The sequence below is a fragment of the Tenrec ecaudatus genome, chromosome 14 (genome assembly GCF_050624435.1).
Source record: "Tenrec ecaudatus isolate mTenEca1 chromosome 14, mTenEca1.hap1, whole genome shotgun sequence".
Classification (NCBI taxonomy): Eukaryota; Metazoa; Chordata; class Mammalia; order Afrosoricida; family Tenrecidae; genus Tenrec; species Tenrec ecaudatus.
In genome coordinates this window covers 43,534,691-43,550,697 of record NC_134543.1, presented here as the reverse complement: position 1 = coordinate 43,550,697, position 16,007 = coordinate 43,534,691, and the positions used below count along the sequence as shown (strand labels likewise).

Sequence of the window (16,007 nt, the reverse complement as noted above, 5' to 3'; positions counted from 1 at the left end):
CATCGCTGGCTGGGTGTATCTCCAGTGTGGCAGGCGCAAGCGGTTACGTTGCTTTCACAGGAGAAAGACCGACCATCTCTGAAACCCAAAGGGGCAGTTCCGCTCTGCCCTGAGGGTCACTACAAGTTGGAATTGACTCAGCAGCAATGGCTTTGGTATTTGGCCTTTGTGTCACCAGTGTTTGGAGTATCGGTATAAAATGGAGAGAGGAGTCTTACCCTCTGGCCACTCTCCTCCCAAGGCTCACTCCCAAGCCCTCTTCCTCTCACCCCATCCCCCGGCCCCAGGTGAACTCATCTCCACCCAACTCCTGGTGCCCAAATTTACATTTTCCAGCCCAGCTCTTTCCTCCGGTCAGTTCATGCCTATGAGACATCTCTCCCCACTTGGACATTTGAAATGTAGCCACACGGCATGTGTGCAGAATAAGTGCTGTAAGCAAACGTGGACTATCTTTGCAACGGTTTTGCTTCTCTGCTCTCCATCAGCCGTTACTATATCCCAGTCGTTTCTCCCCTTTCAGTTTTCCACCGCCCTCTTCTCTCCACCTTACTGCGTAAGTCTGACTGCATTCGAATTCACTGCCCTCTCTGGATGCGGTGGGTCTCCTCCTGTTCACCTGCCACCCGCCACTGCTCCATGTTGACTCTGGGGCCTTGTAAAATGACACATCCATTGACATCTCCCTCCTTTGTAAAATGTTTCCAGAGTTTCTCTTTAATCTCAGACTAAAGAGTAAAAACCTCACCAATGTGGCCTACAGGACCCTCACATGCCACCTCCTCTCTGCCACCGCTACCAATTTCCCAGCTGCCCCAGACATAGCCCCTTCCCTGCATTGTGCCCCCCTCAGCTCTGTCCCTTCTGCCTAGAATGCTCATTATCACCAGTTTCCTCCTTTTTCTCGACTTGACTAGCAATATTCATAGCGTAACTGAAATGTCACTTTCTTGGATAAGCTTCCCCCAGTCTCAATGCCATTATATAAGGGAACTTCCAAAAGTTTGTAGGAACATTTCATTATATTTTAATTCCATTTCCATGAACTTTTTGAAACCCCTTGTGTTACTCTGGGTATTTTAGAGAAACAAATCCCCAGAAACTCATGTATAAGAGAGTTTTATATAAAGGGTAAGTGCACATCAAGAAAACATCCCAACCCAGTGCTGCCCAAACCCACAAGTTCACCCTTAACCCATATGTCCGACACCAATCCACAAAGTCTTCCTCTATCTCACAAAACACGCACTATGATGTCAACTGCAGGAGGAAAGCTGAGTCAGTGAATGTGTAAGCATCTCAGCACAGGCAGGAGTCTCCACGCAGCTGCTCCAGCACCCAGGGCTGTATCAGGGTAGGTCCATGTGGCTTCTCCTTGGGGATGTCTTGCAGGAAGTGAGCCTTGCAAGCTGAAGCAGGAACTGGCTAAGGCAGCTGCACCCTGGTCCAACCATCAGAAAGCAAGAGACCCAAGAATTAGAAAGGCGAGGCTCACCAAGCGATTTATCTCTCCACCCTTCAATTAACCCCACATGTGTGTATCGGCCACGTTGGCACAATAAACTTTAACTCACCCTTCATATATATTCCTCTTTTCCCCTTATTGGACTTAGCACAGTCTGTGATTATAAATGCATTTGTCTGCCTCTTCCACTAGACTTGAAACTCTTTGTGGATAGGGGAGATGCCTCTTACCCTTGTATCTCTGTGTCCTGGTGTGGGATACAGAAGGATTGGCTGGCTTCCCCTGACATCCTGGCTCACCATCCACCTCAGGGCAGGTGCTCAGAGATCTGCTAAATGGATGACTAGCTTGTGCTCAGTCGCACATGCGTGTCACTGCCATCTAAATCACAATAAAACCAAATACTGAGCTTTGGGTATTTTGCTGACTTTTCCGTTCTTTTTACCAATTTAACATTGTCCAACTTGCTTGGGGCAGGAGTCATATTTATATAAATCCAGATACGAAGAACACAAGCCAAGACTCTATGGTTTTGTTTGGAAATTAAGATCATAATCAAAATTCACTTTTAGCAAACATTACCCCTTAACATTTGCCCAGATCCTTCTCCATGGAATTCTGACCCATTTCACAGGATTCCATGTTATCCTCCGGATCTCGTACCACCAAAGACAGATTTGCTACACACTCCTGCTCACCCTTCTTCCTTCAAGGATTATGTAAAATCTTCTTAACACCTTCTTCAGGCACAAACTAAAAAGCAAAGCAAAAAACCATTTTCCGCTCTCAAGCGTCTGATTATGCATTTCATAGTGATCTGCCCAAGGTGTCCTTTTGTCCTGGTGTATTGTAGCCTATTGATTGATTCTCTCAGGTGGTTTGTGTTTGGATGGTGAAATCCTCTCAGGAAGCAGGATTTGTCAGCAACACCACTAGGTAGAAGGGGTGCTGGGTTATGAGCCCCAGCTTGGGAAGGGAGCAGCATGGAGTTTTAAGCTTGCTTTAACCAATGCTTAGCTCAGTGGCATTTGGTCTGTTGTTACCTACTTCACAGGCCTGTTTGCACTTAGCGCTTACTCGATATGTATTAGCAACCGATACCCTTATTCTTATTATTTTCATTATCCTGGAAGAGGTTTGTTTTTGACCCTACCAGGTTTTCTAGATACAAGCACATGCATATAACAAATGAGCAAATAGTAAATCGTATGCCGAGTGTAGATATAATGATATTAAGGAATTATTATTTTGTAAACATTTTAGTTGTGATAGCATCAGAGTTCTATTTTATTAAAGAACCCTCTTTTAGATACTTCTATTTAAAAAGGATATGATTCGGCTTTGCTTCAAAATCATCTGAAAAGATGGGTCAGGAAAGAAGGTGGATACTTGAAACAAGATGGGCACACCAATGACATGTATTGGGCGTGTTACGTGAGCCTCTGCATTTCTTCCGTATGAGTTAAATTTTCCATGACATAACGTTTTTTAAAAGGCACTCAAAATGGTACCTGGATGTGAACAGACTTCTAGACTCAGCGTTTGTGAAGGCCCCTTCCACTTCGCCTCCCCTGAGCTCTTTGGCAGAGTAACGGATTCTGGAGATCTCAGCAGCAAGACTCCTGCCGTTCTGTTCCATTCTTCCCAGAATAGCTCCTGGTGGAAACAAAATAAATCCAATTTCTAAATCTCCTTTGTGTTCAGCCACTTGGGAATCCTCTCTGAAACTCCTGTGGGCATTTTAAGGAACCCTGATTACCCGTCAGAACAATGGACCTTTCAGGCACTCAGCGATGATAGAGTAGCTCATTACACCCCTCTGTGCCGCCATGACAAAGGCAGAGCTGTTAACTGCTGGTGCGCAATGAGCTAATGAACCATAATCATGTATTTGGCATCTTGTGACCTGAGCCTCGGCCCTGTATGAACTTGTACCCTGCATTGTGTTGCCCTGTTCAGTGAAACTGCTGAGTCACATGTTGACACAGGAGGCTGAGGAGCTGCGAAGCCCCCATCTGACCTCTGTGTATGTGACATTGATGTCGGGGGTCATAGAATGACTTTTCCCCTTGACCCCTTTGTTTGTGCTTTCAATGAAAGTAATGATAAACCTTTAGAGTAGATGCTGACCATGGTTCTGCATGTTAACCCAACACACTCCATGTCTTCTTCCTGCTCCAGCGGTTCTCAGCCTTCCTGATGCCGAGACCCTTTCATGTGGCGGTGACCCCCAACCATAACATTGTCTTCGTTGCTACTTCATCACTGTCATTTTGCTACTGTTATAAATCAGAGGATCCTGTGAAAAGGTTAGTTGACCCCCCAAAGGGGTCACGGCCCACAGGTTGAGAACCGCTGTCCTATGCCCGATCTCTTCTCCGGCCCACGTTCCCTCATCACCTCCCTGGCCCGCTCCTTCCCACTCCCCTGCTACCACTAGCCCTGTCATAATCCTCAAAATCTTATCTTTCGCTGTGAAACCCATTTTTTTTCATGACCCATTGGTGTCATGAAATTGACTAACTGCTGGACAGTATGTCCTCCAGCCTTGTCCATTATGAGGTGTTCAGTAGGCCTTATCGTGGTTTCTTAAAGGCTCATGATCGTCCATTGTGTATGTACCAGAGTTTGTTTTTCCTTCCTCCACAGAGTGTTTTATTGTTTCCATCCTTTTGCTAGTATAGAAATTTCTGGGATAAACATTGGTGTGCATATATCTGTTCATACTTATATATATATATCTTTTGGTTACGTACAAAGTAGGGAAATCTCAGGCTCATAAGATATTTATGTTTGTGTTTTTGCTTAAGGAAGTGCCATGCTGTTTTCCATAGTGGCTGTGCAATTGTTTAATCCCATCAGCGATATAGGAACTTTCCAATCTCTCCACATCCTCTCCAGCATTGATTATTTTCTGGTTTGTTTCTGCTAAGAGTGTCGGTGTGTGGTGGTGTCCTCACTCCGTCTGAGTACAAACCAGTACAGTGGTTGGGTATTATGCTGAGACCCCATTACTTTACAGCTGCCCCTCGGGAGTAGGTTTCTTTTCGAGAGCCTCACCAAAGAAAAGAATTTGACTTACATCGTAGGTTTCTTCTTCCCCCTCTGGGCTCTATCACTAAGGGGTGGCGTGCATGACTTTTCATAAATTACATTACTTTGGAGAAAGGGTCCCAGTGCAGTTTATGGAATCCCCTTCCTTCCCCCCAAATAAGACAGGCTGTTCAGGAGTGACACCACTGTTATCCTTCAGAAATGCTTGCATCCTCTCTGCTCAGCACCTTCTCTGGTACTGGGCTGGAGCTACAGAGGAACCAGGCCTAGCCTCTACTCACGGAGCAGACAGACAGACAGATGGACAGACAGACAGAGAGATGCTTTCTGAAGTGCAGTGCATAGGTAGTGCTGTTAATGAGACATCAACCAGGTACTGGAGGAGCCAGCGTTGACAGTGGCTTGTCTGGAATAGTTCTTGAGGTGATTCAAATGATTGGAGGTTCAAGTCCACCCAGAGGTGTTTTTTGCTGTTATTAGACACCGTCCAATTGGTTCTATAACACCCCCTTGCACAACAGAACGAGGCACTGCCCAGGCCTGCGCCATCCTCACGGTCGTTCTTATGTGTGAGCCCATTGATGCAGACACTGTCAATCTGTCTTGTCAAACCTTCCTCTTTTTTGCCGCCCCTCTGCTTTACCCAGCTTAATGTGCTCTTTCCAGGACTGGTCTCTCCTGAGAACATGTCCACAGTGCATGATGCGAAGTCTCGTCATCCTAGCTTCTGGGAGCACTCTGCCTGTACTCTTTCCGAGACAGATGGGTTTGTCCTTGGTCTAATTCCTAAAAACCAGCCACTGAGCACTCGATGGAGCACAGTTCTACTCTGACGCACAGGGAGGCGCCATGCCTCGGAATCGACTTTGCCTTGGCTTCTGGGAGGCCTGGGGGAATCGGGAAAGCCTTGGCCCTGAAGACAGTGTTGGAGCAGATCCGACGCCTGGGCTTACATTGCGCTCTCCCTAGGGCCCCGTGGAGTTCCCGTCTTGAGACTTTTGTCCCATTAGGAGAACGTGGTGAAAAACCAGTCCTGACTTTCTCCGTGGGGCGTGTACTGTTCTGAGAGCACCTAAAATTAGACAGGAGATTCAGGACAGAGATGCCTGTCCTGCCTGGTGCCTGCGGGCGTGCTATGGCCAGGACGGGTCTCATCCCAGCTGCTCCCGTCTGCCTCCTGAACAAGGAGGCTGTCTCTGGAGACTGCTCTGCAGAGATGAGTGGGCTGGGCGACTTACAGAATCGTTGACAAAGCACTTCTCTCTCCTGGAATGCTCCCAGCTCCCCAGGACAGTCGCTGAGTAACCAGCAATTGGACCTCTTACCTGGCAGGTTAGTCTCAAGCTCGCTTGAGCAATCCAGTCAGCTTGCATGTACTGGACAGTTGGGGGGTTCTGTCAGCACTTGTTCCTGCTGGCTGAGAAAGTCTCTTCTGAAACCTTGGCAGCAATAGCAATAGCCTCAGGAGCGTTCAGAAACCCAGTCACCTTGCTGGGCATGTGGGGGGTCAGGGTGCTCTGGGCTCCGGTCCACGTGGACTTGGACTACTGGGCTTTGGTACGGCCTTGATAAAGCTGAGCTCTCAGACACTGCACACCACAGGCTTGCTCCGTCCGGGGCCACCGCTGTACGGACCTTCTGTCACCTCAGCCGGCTACTTCGCAAATGTTTGCCATTGGTCCCAGGCGACCTGGATGGCCAGGCACCAGTAAGGCCTCGCAAATCTGAACCCACCCAGGAGCAGCCACCTCACACATATGTGGACACCATCGTCCTCCCCACGCCGGTACTCTCGTGATTCCAACTTCACTTGGGTCACATACCACGATGTTCTTGTTTGGCAGGGGGGTGGAGGGGAGAGCACCCAGCACCCCTTACCCCTCACTGCCATCAAATCGATTCCAACTCATAATGATCTTACAGAGTAGAACTGTCCCTTTGGTTTCCAAGCCTTTAAATCTTTACAGAAGTAGATGGCCTCATCTTGCTCCTTCGGAGTGCCTGGTGGGTTCAAACTGCACACCTTGTGGTTCGCAGCTCAGCGTGTCACGTGACCCGCCATGCCATCAGAGCCTCACGGGTTGGATATGGTTTCCACACATCCTGTCCCACGGAAAACCACCCACATCGTCAAGGAGAGAGACACCGCATGCTGCCAGGGGTGGGAGGCTGGTTGGGAGCCGTAGCTGGTTCGGTTCCCGGGCCGGAGGTGATCGGCTTTGTTGCAGTACAGGTCCTCGGCATATCTTTGAATTGCACGGCCCCTCCCTCTTCCACAGATAGGAGCATGGAGGAGATTTGATCTGTGCCAGGAAAGGCTGGCCAGGCTGGCTACATTAATCACACTTATCAGGGATTCCTGGAAGACAGGAATGCATTTTCCTTCCCGGCATGTTCCCGTGACCACTACGTGTCTGGGAGCCCTGCATGGCCAGGCTGTATCAACTCACAGGGTGGTGTGGGGACCTGTCATCACTCCTTTGAGCCTATGACATGACCCAGGGCTGGACTGCAGCCAGTCTTCTCTTAGGCCAAGCAGGCCAGCAGTGCTTTTTAACTCCATCAGGAGTAGGAAAACAGACCGTGCAAGCCCCCCACAATGATTTCCCCACCCCCACCCCATGAGCCTAAAGCTCTAGATAGCAGTTGGCTCCAACCTCCGGGGTAGTGCCTCAGTGACGGGGATCGCTGCTCCTAAGAGAATAGAAGCAGGAGGCCACACACACGGACTCACCCGCAGACCTTACACGACAGGCTGATCACCTGCCTCCCTGCGTAATCTGCAGTGAGGTTCTCACACTAAGGATCCTCTCACCACATCGTTCCTTCAAAACTCGAAGCCTTATCCATAATTGGCCCCAATCAGAAGCAACCCAGGTGCCCTCCAATAGGTGAATGGATAAACATGCTGTATACGTCTGCACAGTGGAATATTATTCTGCAATTGGAAATGAGTTAGCAAACTACCAAGTGACATACAGGTACATATTGCTAAGCGAAAGAAGGCTGTCCAGAAAAGCTGCATGCGGTGTGATTCCAACTCGGTGGCATCTGGAAGGGGCCAGAGTATAGAGGGAGTGAGAAAAGCAGCTAAGGGTTGAGAGGGAGGTGAGGAGGGATGGGTAGACGGAGCACCTGTGTTGGGAGAGCACTGAAACCTTCTGAGATTTGTACAGAGCCTTTGGCATAGAACTGCGTCACACAGAGTGAACCCTCCTCTAAACTGTGGACATCAGTTAATACTGTATCAATACTGGCTTATTCCCAGCCATGTACCACACACAGCCCAAGACTTCGATAACAGAAGAAACAGTGTACAGGGAAGAGAAGAAGTCGATGGGAACTTTCTGATCTCTGTTTTTTAAAACAAAACTGCTACCGAAAATAAAGTCTGTTTAAGAAAACACACAGAGCAAGCAAAGCATGCGTGCATCACCCAGTGGGCAAGGTTGCTCCTCTTGTCCCCCTGAAGACTATGACTAGGAGACTGGCACCTGCATCCCTCACTGCGTTGTCACACGTGGGCCGGGCAGGGTGATGGAAGGCCAGGCGCAAGCAGCCGAGGTTGGGGAGTAGGTTGCTGTAGGAGAAACCAACCCACTCCCGTGAGACCAATTCCAACTCCCCATGGAACCAAGCAGCACTGCTCCTTCTCACACCCCCGCCCTGCCGGGAGGCTCCCACTGCCAGAAGGAAGTTAGCGTTCCCGCTTGCGTTTGGCCCCTGCTCTTGCTCTGTGCTTCCGTCGTGCAAGCGTGGTTAGAGGCAGAGATGGAGCTCATTCAGAATGCTTGTGGGAAAACTCCGTTCTATTTTAATGATATGTTTCCACAAGCCTTTTGAAGTTTGTGTGTGTATGTGAGAGAGTTAGTTAACTAGTTAGCTAGCTAGTTAGTTAGTATGAGCAAGCATGTATTGAGTGCATTATGCCAGTCACAGCAGTGAACCAGTGGAGCTTACGATGTAGGGAATCTCTGTGTTCTCATTACACTGTGAGTGCCCTGAGCATAAAGCTCAGTCTCTGTTCCCTTGCTGCTGACCCCAGCCCCTGACCCAGGAAGTGCATGCTGAGTGCATGGTCCCGAATGGAATGGGCAGCGCCCCAGGATCATTTCTGGGGAGACAGGTAACTGGGAAGCCTGAAAAAGTCACGCTGTACCCTCGGTCTCTAGGGACAGACGCCCTTTTTCTATGTGGTGAGCCCATTCGGAGGGACTAATAGGCAAACTCTGAGAGGTGGTCTACGCCTTTCTCACAGACAATCCAGAGCCCTGAGAGCCTGGGCTGCAGAGGCCGAGCCCACCGAGGTCTTCTTGCAGGAAAGCTGCTCCGCTGCAGCACATCACACTGTGCCCGATCCCCCGATCCCCCTCCCCAAGCCAGTTCTTCTCGTGGGCTGACCGACCTCTCACGTGCTCTCGTCAATTCCTTTCAGAGACCTGAAGCTGGATAACGTCCTGCTGGACCACGAGGGCCACTGTAAGCTGGCAGACTTCGGCATGTGCAAGGAGGGGATGTGTAACGGGGCCACCACGGCAACCTTCTGTGGCACCCCTGACTACATTGCTCCAGAGGTGAGTGCAGCGGGACTTGGTGCATTTGGAGATTCGAGTTCTACAGACACCCCCCGTGGACATACCCTGGCCGCCTTTGTGGCCGGGGCACCACAGCTGAAGCCTCCGGGCCAGCTACTGATGCTCATCTTTCAAATGACGCCTGTGCGAGGCTAGGACTTCTACCTGGGAATCTGAGTTCTTGTCCTTTTTCAAGTTGACGGTTGCTTGAGGTTGTCGTCATGAGTGGGGGACAAAGTGTGCCCCTCGATCAGCGATTGTGTTTGTCTTCGTCTGCACTCTGGATCCTAGTGACTCAATCCCAGCTCAGTTCAGCAAAACTGAAGGCGCGCTTCTGCATTCTCCGCATGCACGCAAGCCCCGCCTCCTCTTCCTTATTGCCAGTTCCAGTAGCTGGTGACTCAATTGTGACTCAGGACGACCCAATGTATGCCAGAGGGAACTGTGCTCTGTAGGGTTTCAATGGTGAGCACCAGGCCTTTCCTCCAAAGTGTCTCTGGGCGGGCTTCAGTCTCCAACCTTTTGGTTAGCAGCCAAAGGCATACTAACCATTTGTAATACCCAAGGACCCCCCTCTTCCTTATCAGCTGATATACATGCAAACTTCTTTCCATCTGGAAGCATCGCATACCCTTACCTTGTCTTGGCAGGGCCATTGGCTAAGCAGACGGTAAATGTTTGGGCCAGCCCAGGGAAGAAGGGGACTTCGGAGTGACCTAGGGGAAAGAGACCACTTCTTAGAAATGGGAGAAAACACAGAGAGCAGCAGAAGAGATTTCATTTTCGTGTTTTGGTATTTCCTGATCTGCCATTTGGCCCTAGTCAGTGAGACAGGAACACTACCGGGCGCGCACAGTGTGGGTGGCTAATTCTGCCCTCTCTGCGCAGATCCTGCAGGAAATGCTCTACGGACCTGCCGTGGATTGGTGGGCAATGGGTGTGCTGCTCTACGAGATGCTCTGTGGACACGCGCCCTTTGAGGCTGAGAATGAAGACGACCTCTTTGAGGCCATATTGAACGACGACGTGGTCTACCCTACGTGGCTCCATGAAGATGCCACGGGGATCCTGAAATCTGTAAGTCTGGCTTCTCTCCACGTTTGCTCTACGGCACGCGACCATGCTGTGTTTCATGTGGCCTTTTTTTTTTTAATACTTCCCAGCAGCAAGCTGCTAGTTTTTATTAAAATCTGTGTTTTAATTTAAAGAAGCCAAGACCCGAAGGTCCATCAGCCTGGGTCTCCTTTTATGCAACACTTATTTGGGGCCCACTGCAGTAGCGAGCAATAGGTGGTTTGCCACCAATCAAGTATTTCTAGTCTTTCCTTTAGGCAAGCAACTGCTCTCTCATCCAGCCCAAGGCAGCCACACCTAGGTCTGCTATGATGTGCTGTCTCCCTCAGCGATGTCCAAGCACAGGATGAAAGAACTCTTCTGCACAGCAGGTGCCAGGCTCCGAAGGCCGAAGCAGCATGCCTAATGCTGAGGCAGTCTTTTCTGCATGTATTCAGGCTCTTTACCGGAAGCCTTACTTTGGAGTGAGGAAGAGACATAGACATGGTGCCTTTATGTTGAAAATAAGGCATCACACAGAATCCAGGACAGTGCTATAGCCATATTAAAAACCCCAAACCAAACCTCTGCCATTGAGACCACTGTGACCCAGACCCCTGTGGGACAGAGGAGAAGTGTCCCCTGGGGTTTCCTGGCTGTAATCCTTACAGAAGCAGGGTGACCACATCTTGCTCCTGCAAAGTCGCTGGTGGCTTCGAATCACCAGCCTTTTAGCTAGCAGCCCCCGGGGCTCCTCCAAACCACAGTAGTTACGGTTAAAAAAAAAAGATCATTTGTGTTGTGTCTGTCTTGCCACCGAGTATGTGCAGTTCTTTAAGCAAGAAAACAAGTCAGAGTCATCCATTTAAATAATAACTATATGATAAAAATTAATTTTCCTTCATATCCTTTCTAGTGATTTTGGGGGGGGGGATCCCCTCCCCCAACAAATTTGGCAAATCCTATCTGGTTGAAAGGTTTATCTCTTTTCAAAAATCTCCAGCTAGCTAATAAGAGAACATTTTATACCCAAGTCTCTCTCCTGGGACTGAAGGGCGGGTTGTCCCTGAGGATTCTCTGCTTCCTGACAAGGAAAATAATCACAGAAATCCTTCTCAGGCGCAGACTGCCAACGAGAACGGTAATGCATGATTCATAACTTGATGCCAAAGCCCAAGGGTGCTGTCCTTTCCCATAACTGAGGAAGCACAGATCTCAAAGAAATAAAAGGGGGGAGTACTTCAAGACACTCCCCAATTCTCTCTTAGCTAGTGTGTTTGCATAAGAACAGTTTGTTTGCGTATTTAGTAGAAATTTCAAACCAAGGAGACCAAGAATGTGGTGTCTGTATTTTTATGAATATATATATTTAAAAACTAGAAGAAGGGCTTGTCCTTGTGACTGTTTGCCATAAAGTTTCTTCACTTGTTGGGAAGGAATCTAATCACCTCGCTCAGCCAGGACTAACCCCCAGTGACGACTTAGTCGGGAAAGCACAGCCTCATCATGCTTCCCCGTCTGCATTACTTTGTGATTAGTTTAGCCCCAGTTCCTTGACCCAGAATCTGTTGCTTTGTGAATCTCAAGGCATTTCAACCTCCTGTGACCTTCAGCCACCACAGTTAGCGCACACCTTTATTATGGCGAATAGAGTTCATCCTACTGTTGCGCTGAGTATGTGCTAAAGTATACCTAACAAGTCGACGATGTCTGCGTGCATCCTTTAGCGAGGTTACAGTCTTCGTATTGTGCACTCATTCTCGCCATCCTTTCCCCAATGAGTCTGCCTCCACTGAGCTACATTCCTGTCCCTGCTAAACAACAGTAACAGGAATCACTAATAATCTTTGTTTGTTTGCTTTTATATTTGCTTTTTCCACATATCGTATATACTTGTGTATAAGCCGACTTTTTCAGCCCATTTTTAATGCAGTTTTGTCATAAAATTAGGTACCTCGGCTGATATTTGGGCCGGCTTATACTCGTGTAGATACGGTAAGTGAACTCCTACAGCGTCTGTCCTTTGTGGTGACTGATTGTGCTTACAGAGATGGTTTCTAGGTCCATCTGTGTTGTCGGCTGTATCAGGACTTCATTCTTCTTTATGGCGAATATTCCAGTGTCTATATAGACCACATTTGCTTATCCATTCATGTCCTGATGCTCTCTTGGTGGTTAGTTATCTGTTGACCAGCAAGAGTAAGGTTTCAGTAAACACGGGTGTATAATTTAACCTTTTTTTTAGTGCTTATAAAAGAGGACTCCAGGACCCGATCACAATGATCTACTTACAACCCCCTCCCAGGGGGACAGACAACAGAGAAACCCAGTGATTTTAAGCTGTGTCTTCAATATAATGATTGCTATTTTGGGTAACTGGAGCAAGGCCTTGTACCTAAGCTTGCACACTCTTCATTCTGAGAAGGGACAGAGCCATGGGTGCTTAAAGAGTGGTGACCGAGATGGTCTTTCTCCTGGAAGAGTCACTTGAAGGTCCATGTGGACTCCCACATCTACTCCAGCTCCTCCCCTGCCCGCTGGTCACGTGGCTGGAAACAGCGGCTACTGTAGTTTTGTACCATTTGTGGAGCATGCATATTCCTAAGGGGCTTTCTGGGTCTCGATGGGGTCTCCTCCCCATCATGCCCAGGAGGGGGCATGAACTTCAGACCCAGAGTGCCAGTCAGGCCTGTCTCTCAGCACTGATGAGCTCTGACAGAGTAATCTTGGTGAGTCGCTCACCTGGTTAAACCTCAAGAGTTCTTCTTGGTCAAACAGGGGCAATAAAATCCATGCCACACATTTATTGCCAGGATTGAATTGAAAGGATATACGTAATACAGAATCCGCACAGGCACAAAGTAGGCATTCTCTTTGTTTTTTCTCCAAAGAGGATCTCTTAAAACCTATTTTCGGAGAAACACTTGAAAGTACAGATTAAAAACACTCGCTGAGAGGGTATCTGGGGCAGTTGCAGACCTTTCCACCCCTACGATTAAGAGTGTGAACACCTTAAATGCTGTCCATGAGGAAATTCAAATATCCTTGTCAGAAGGCAGAGAGGCTCTTTGAAATGGAAGCCCAGCGATTGAGAGCATTCACAATATGGAAGAGGTACAGGCAGGCGGCACCTATGGTGGTCTTTCCATTTTTGCCCCCCTGCGGGGCAAAGCTCTCTGAGGGGGAAATCGCGGCCCTTAGGCTCTCTAGCTGTGTGACCTTGGCAATTTGGGTAATTTTGCCCCACCTCAGTTTCTTCACCTGTACATTTGGGCTCGTCGCCACCCTGTGTCTGCTGTGTGGATGAAAGGAGGTGGTGTGTTGGGGCTGCCTGGTGCAGTGTTCAGCACAGAGCTCACACTCAGGAAATGGTCGTCACTGCCCTGTTTGAGAACTTGATGGCCTGAATGACTTGTAGCCTTCTGGCCCGTGTCTCTGAAAATGACCACTTTGCATTTGCTTGTTGTGTTGGGAGAAGGGTCAAGATATCAGGTGCTACTTCCCAAACTATTCAGACAGATTTCCGATTCTAGCTGCAACTTGATTTAATTGGGACAACATAGCCCTTTTATTGCTAGAAGAAACCTTGAAAATGGGTTAATCCCTCCATTTTATAGATGAGGAAACTGGGAGGAAGCTATGACCCACCAAAGCCATAGTTCATGATTTGAAACAACCCAACACCAATAGCTCCTGGGATTGAACCCAGATGCTCCTGACTCCTAGTCTAGGTCCTGACGTGGGCTGTGCTGGCCCTTCCTCATTGTATCTTCAACTTCTCATCAACGTGTGACTTTCATTCGTAGAGTCCCACAATCATAGTGCACACAGTCCTCTCTGGTGTGTGTCTTTCTCCTTGTACCAGGAGGGTTAGACATCAGAGGGCTGTGCACTTAGAATCTATATGACAGAAATCTTCACCTATTTGCCGTTCAAAAAGATACAGTGTTTATGTTCTTAATCGGTTATAATGTTATTTTGAAATTATACATTTGAAACATGCCACAATGTCAGATTATTTTCTTTACTACAGAAGAGATTCTGTGACCCGAGAGAGGAAGCTGATCTATTGAGAAAGCAGAATTCATGTTCATTTCAGTTCAGCACATAACTTGTCCATGCCACCCCATGCCCCTTTTCTAGCTAAGTGCAGGGAATGCAAAAATAGACAGACGTGGCCACCCGAAAAAACCAAAAAGGCATGGTCCACTGAGGTTGCTCACAGCCTAGGCAGAATGAGAACATGAAATTCAATGCCGAGAACACCGCCAAGGAGGAATGACTAAAACTCTCTGTGTGGGCAAGGACAGAGAGGTGACTTGAGGACAAGACAGAGGAAGTGCCATTCAAACTGGAAGCCGAGGAACAAATGGGGGTTTGGGCTGGTGGACAAGGGGAGAAGATAGCCTAGCCAGAGGCCATAACTTGTGCCTAGCCTCAGAAGCACAAAGCGGCACGGTGTTCAGAGAGCTGCCTGGCTGGGTCTGCTCTTTCCCACAAGTGGCCCTCTGAGTCCTCTCAGCACCATCTCAGCATGGTGGGCCTCTGCTGGCCACCTGAGAGTTCATGATGACTGTGCCTTGGAATATGATGAGGTCAGGACAGTTCCTGGGATTTTGTGTCTACTAGATACTCTGACCCCCACCTCCTCTTAAAAAAAAACAAACAACAAAACCTCCCATAATTCTCTCTTACCTTTTTAGATTAAGGGTATTATTACTATCCCCTATCAGGGGAACCTGTTGGATACCCATTTACATAACACACAGTGGCATCCTGGGTCTTTAAGGTCTCCGAGCTTTATAGAATGCCTGGTGTGAGTTTACCCCTTGATTTCAGGGTGGTGGGTGCCCTTGTCCAGCATGTCACAGAGAGCGAACAGTGGGACAGAGCTGACACCAACGTCTTCTGGCCCCTGACCTAAGATTACTGTCCTACAGTGGCTCTTCCCATCATCACCTGTGCCATACCTGTCCCCCCGAGATGTGGCTGTTTGAATTCTTGGTGTGTAGCTGTCCATGCCCTTCATGAAGACTTAGAGGACAAAAGACCCGTGAGATGCCTGCCGCAGAGTCTTGAAGCCCTCAGGGAAGAGGGTGGTTGGGGCCAAAAAAAATTGCTAAATGATTAACCAGTGATCCTTTTAACTGAAAATACTCATGGTCTTTGTGAGGGAGGGAGTGCGTGGGTCGGGCTGGTGCCAGGGGTTGACTAATTTTCCTGCTTACCTTTTTGTCTTCTCATTTCCTATCTCTCCAAATGTGGACGCAATGTGTTCACATGTGCCTCCTTTGAAAGGAAAACAGCTCCCACCCTCAGAATAGATGACCAAAACTGACCATTGCGTAGAAGTGAGCACAGAGACAGATGAAGAGAGGCACATTTGTGTGTGGGGGGAGGGGGGTGTGGGAGGGTAGAGGCTCTTCAGATCACTGGCCTGAAAGGTGATTCTTTGCTGTGGCTCTTTCATTTGTTTTGGGAAGGAGCCACACCTTGTCCACTGTGTACCCCAGTTTTGTAAACTGGCACAAAATGTCCCTCAAAGTTGATTACCGGGAGAGGAAAGGAGGTGCCTAGTTCGCTGAAAGCTCCGGCTGCTGAGCCTCGTAATCATCCAACTCCGGACGAGGTGATGGTTAGCAAACTCAGCTCCATTCGGTAGCCCTGAGGGAGACTTGACAGTCCATTCAGTTTGGGCGGTGCCAGAAATGTTGGCGGAAGGCCTGGGCACATCCACAGAGCTCGGAGGGATGCCTTCTCTCCGAGGTGAGGTGACTCCCCCCTGCTAAGCCCGAGCCTGTGAGAACAGCGCACCTGGCTCCTGCTGACTCAGGTGCAGTCAACACCCCTTTCCCGGGCTC

At 48.7% G+C, this 16,007-nt stretch overlaps 1 protein-coding gene and 1 long non-coding RNA gene across 3 annotated transcripts in view; one reads left to right on the top strand and one right to left on the bottom strand.

The window, feature by feature from the left end:
- Positions 1-16,007, top strand: part of PRKCH (protein kinase C eta) — a 248,178-nt gene that overhangs the window by 218,688 nt on the left and 13,483 nt on the right. Inside the window, exons 11-12 of the mRNA XM_075530840.1 lie at positions 8,955-9,093; positions 9,982-10,170. Coding sequence (XP_075386955.1) covers positions 8,955-9,093; positions 9,982-10,170 — 328 coding nt within the window. The remainder of the gene's footprint in view (positions 1-8,954; positions 9,094-9,981; positions 10,171-16,007) is intronic.
- LOC142425924 (uncharacterized) lies at positions 858-6,722 on the bottom strand. Of its 2 annotated transcripts, none has more exons than XR_012779707.1 (3): positions 5,845-6,722; positions 2,977-3,121; positions 858-1,441 (listed from the first exon to the last, which is right to left on the bottom strand). It is a non-coding gene; the product is annotated as an uncharacterized LOC142425924 (long non-coding RNA). The 2 variants fall into 2 exon arrangements; XR_012779708.1 differs by lacking the exon at positions 858-1,441 and adding an exon at positions 1,999-2,218.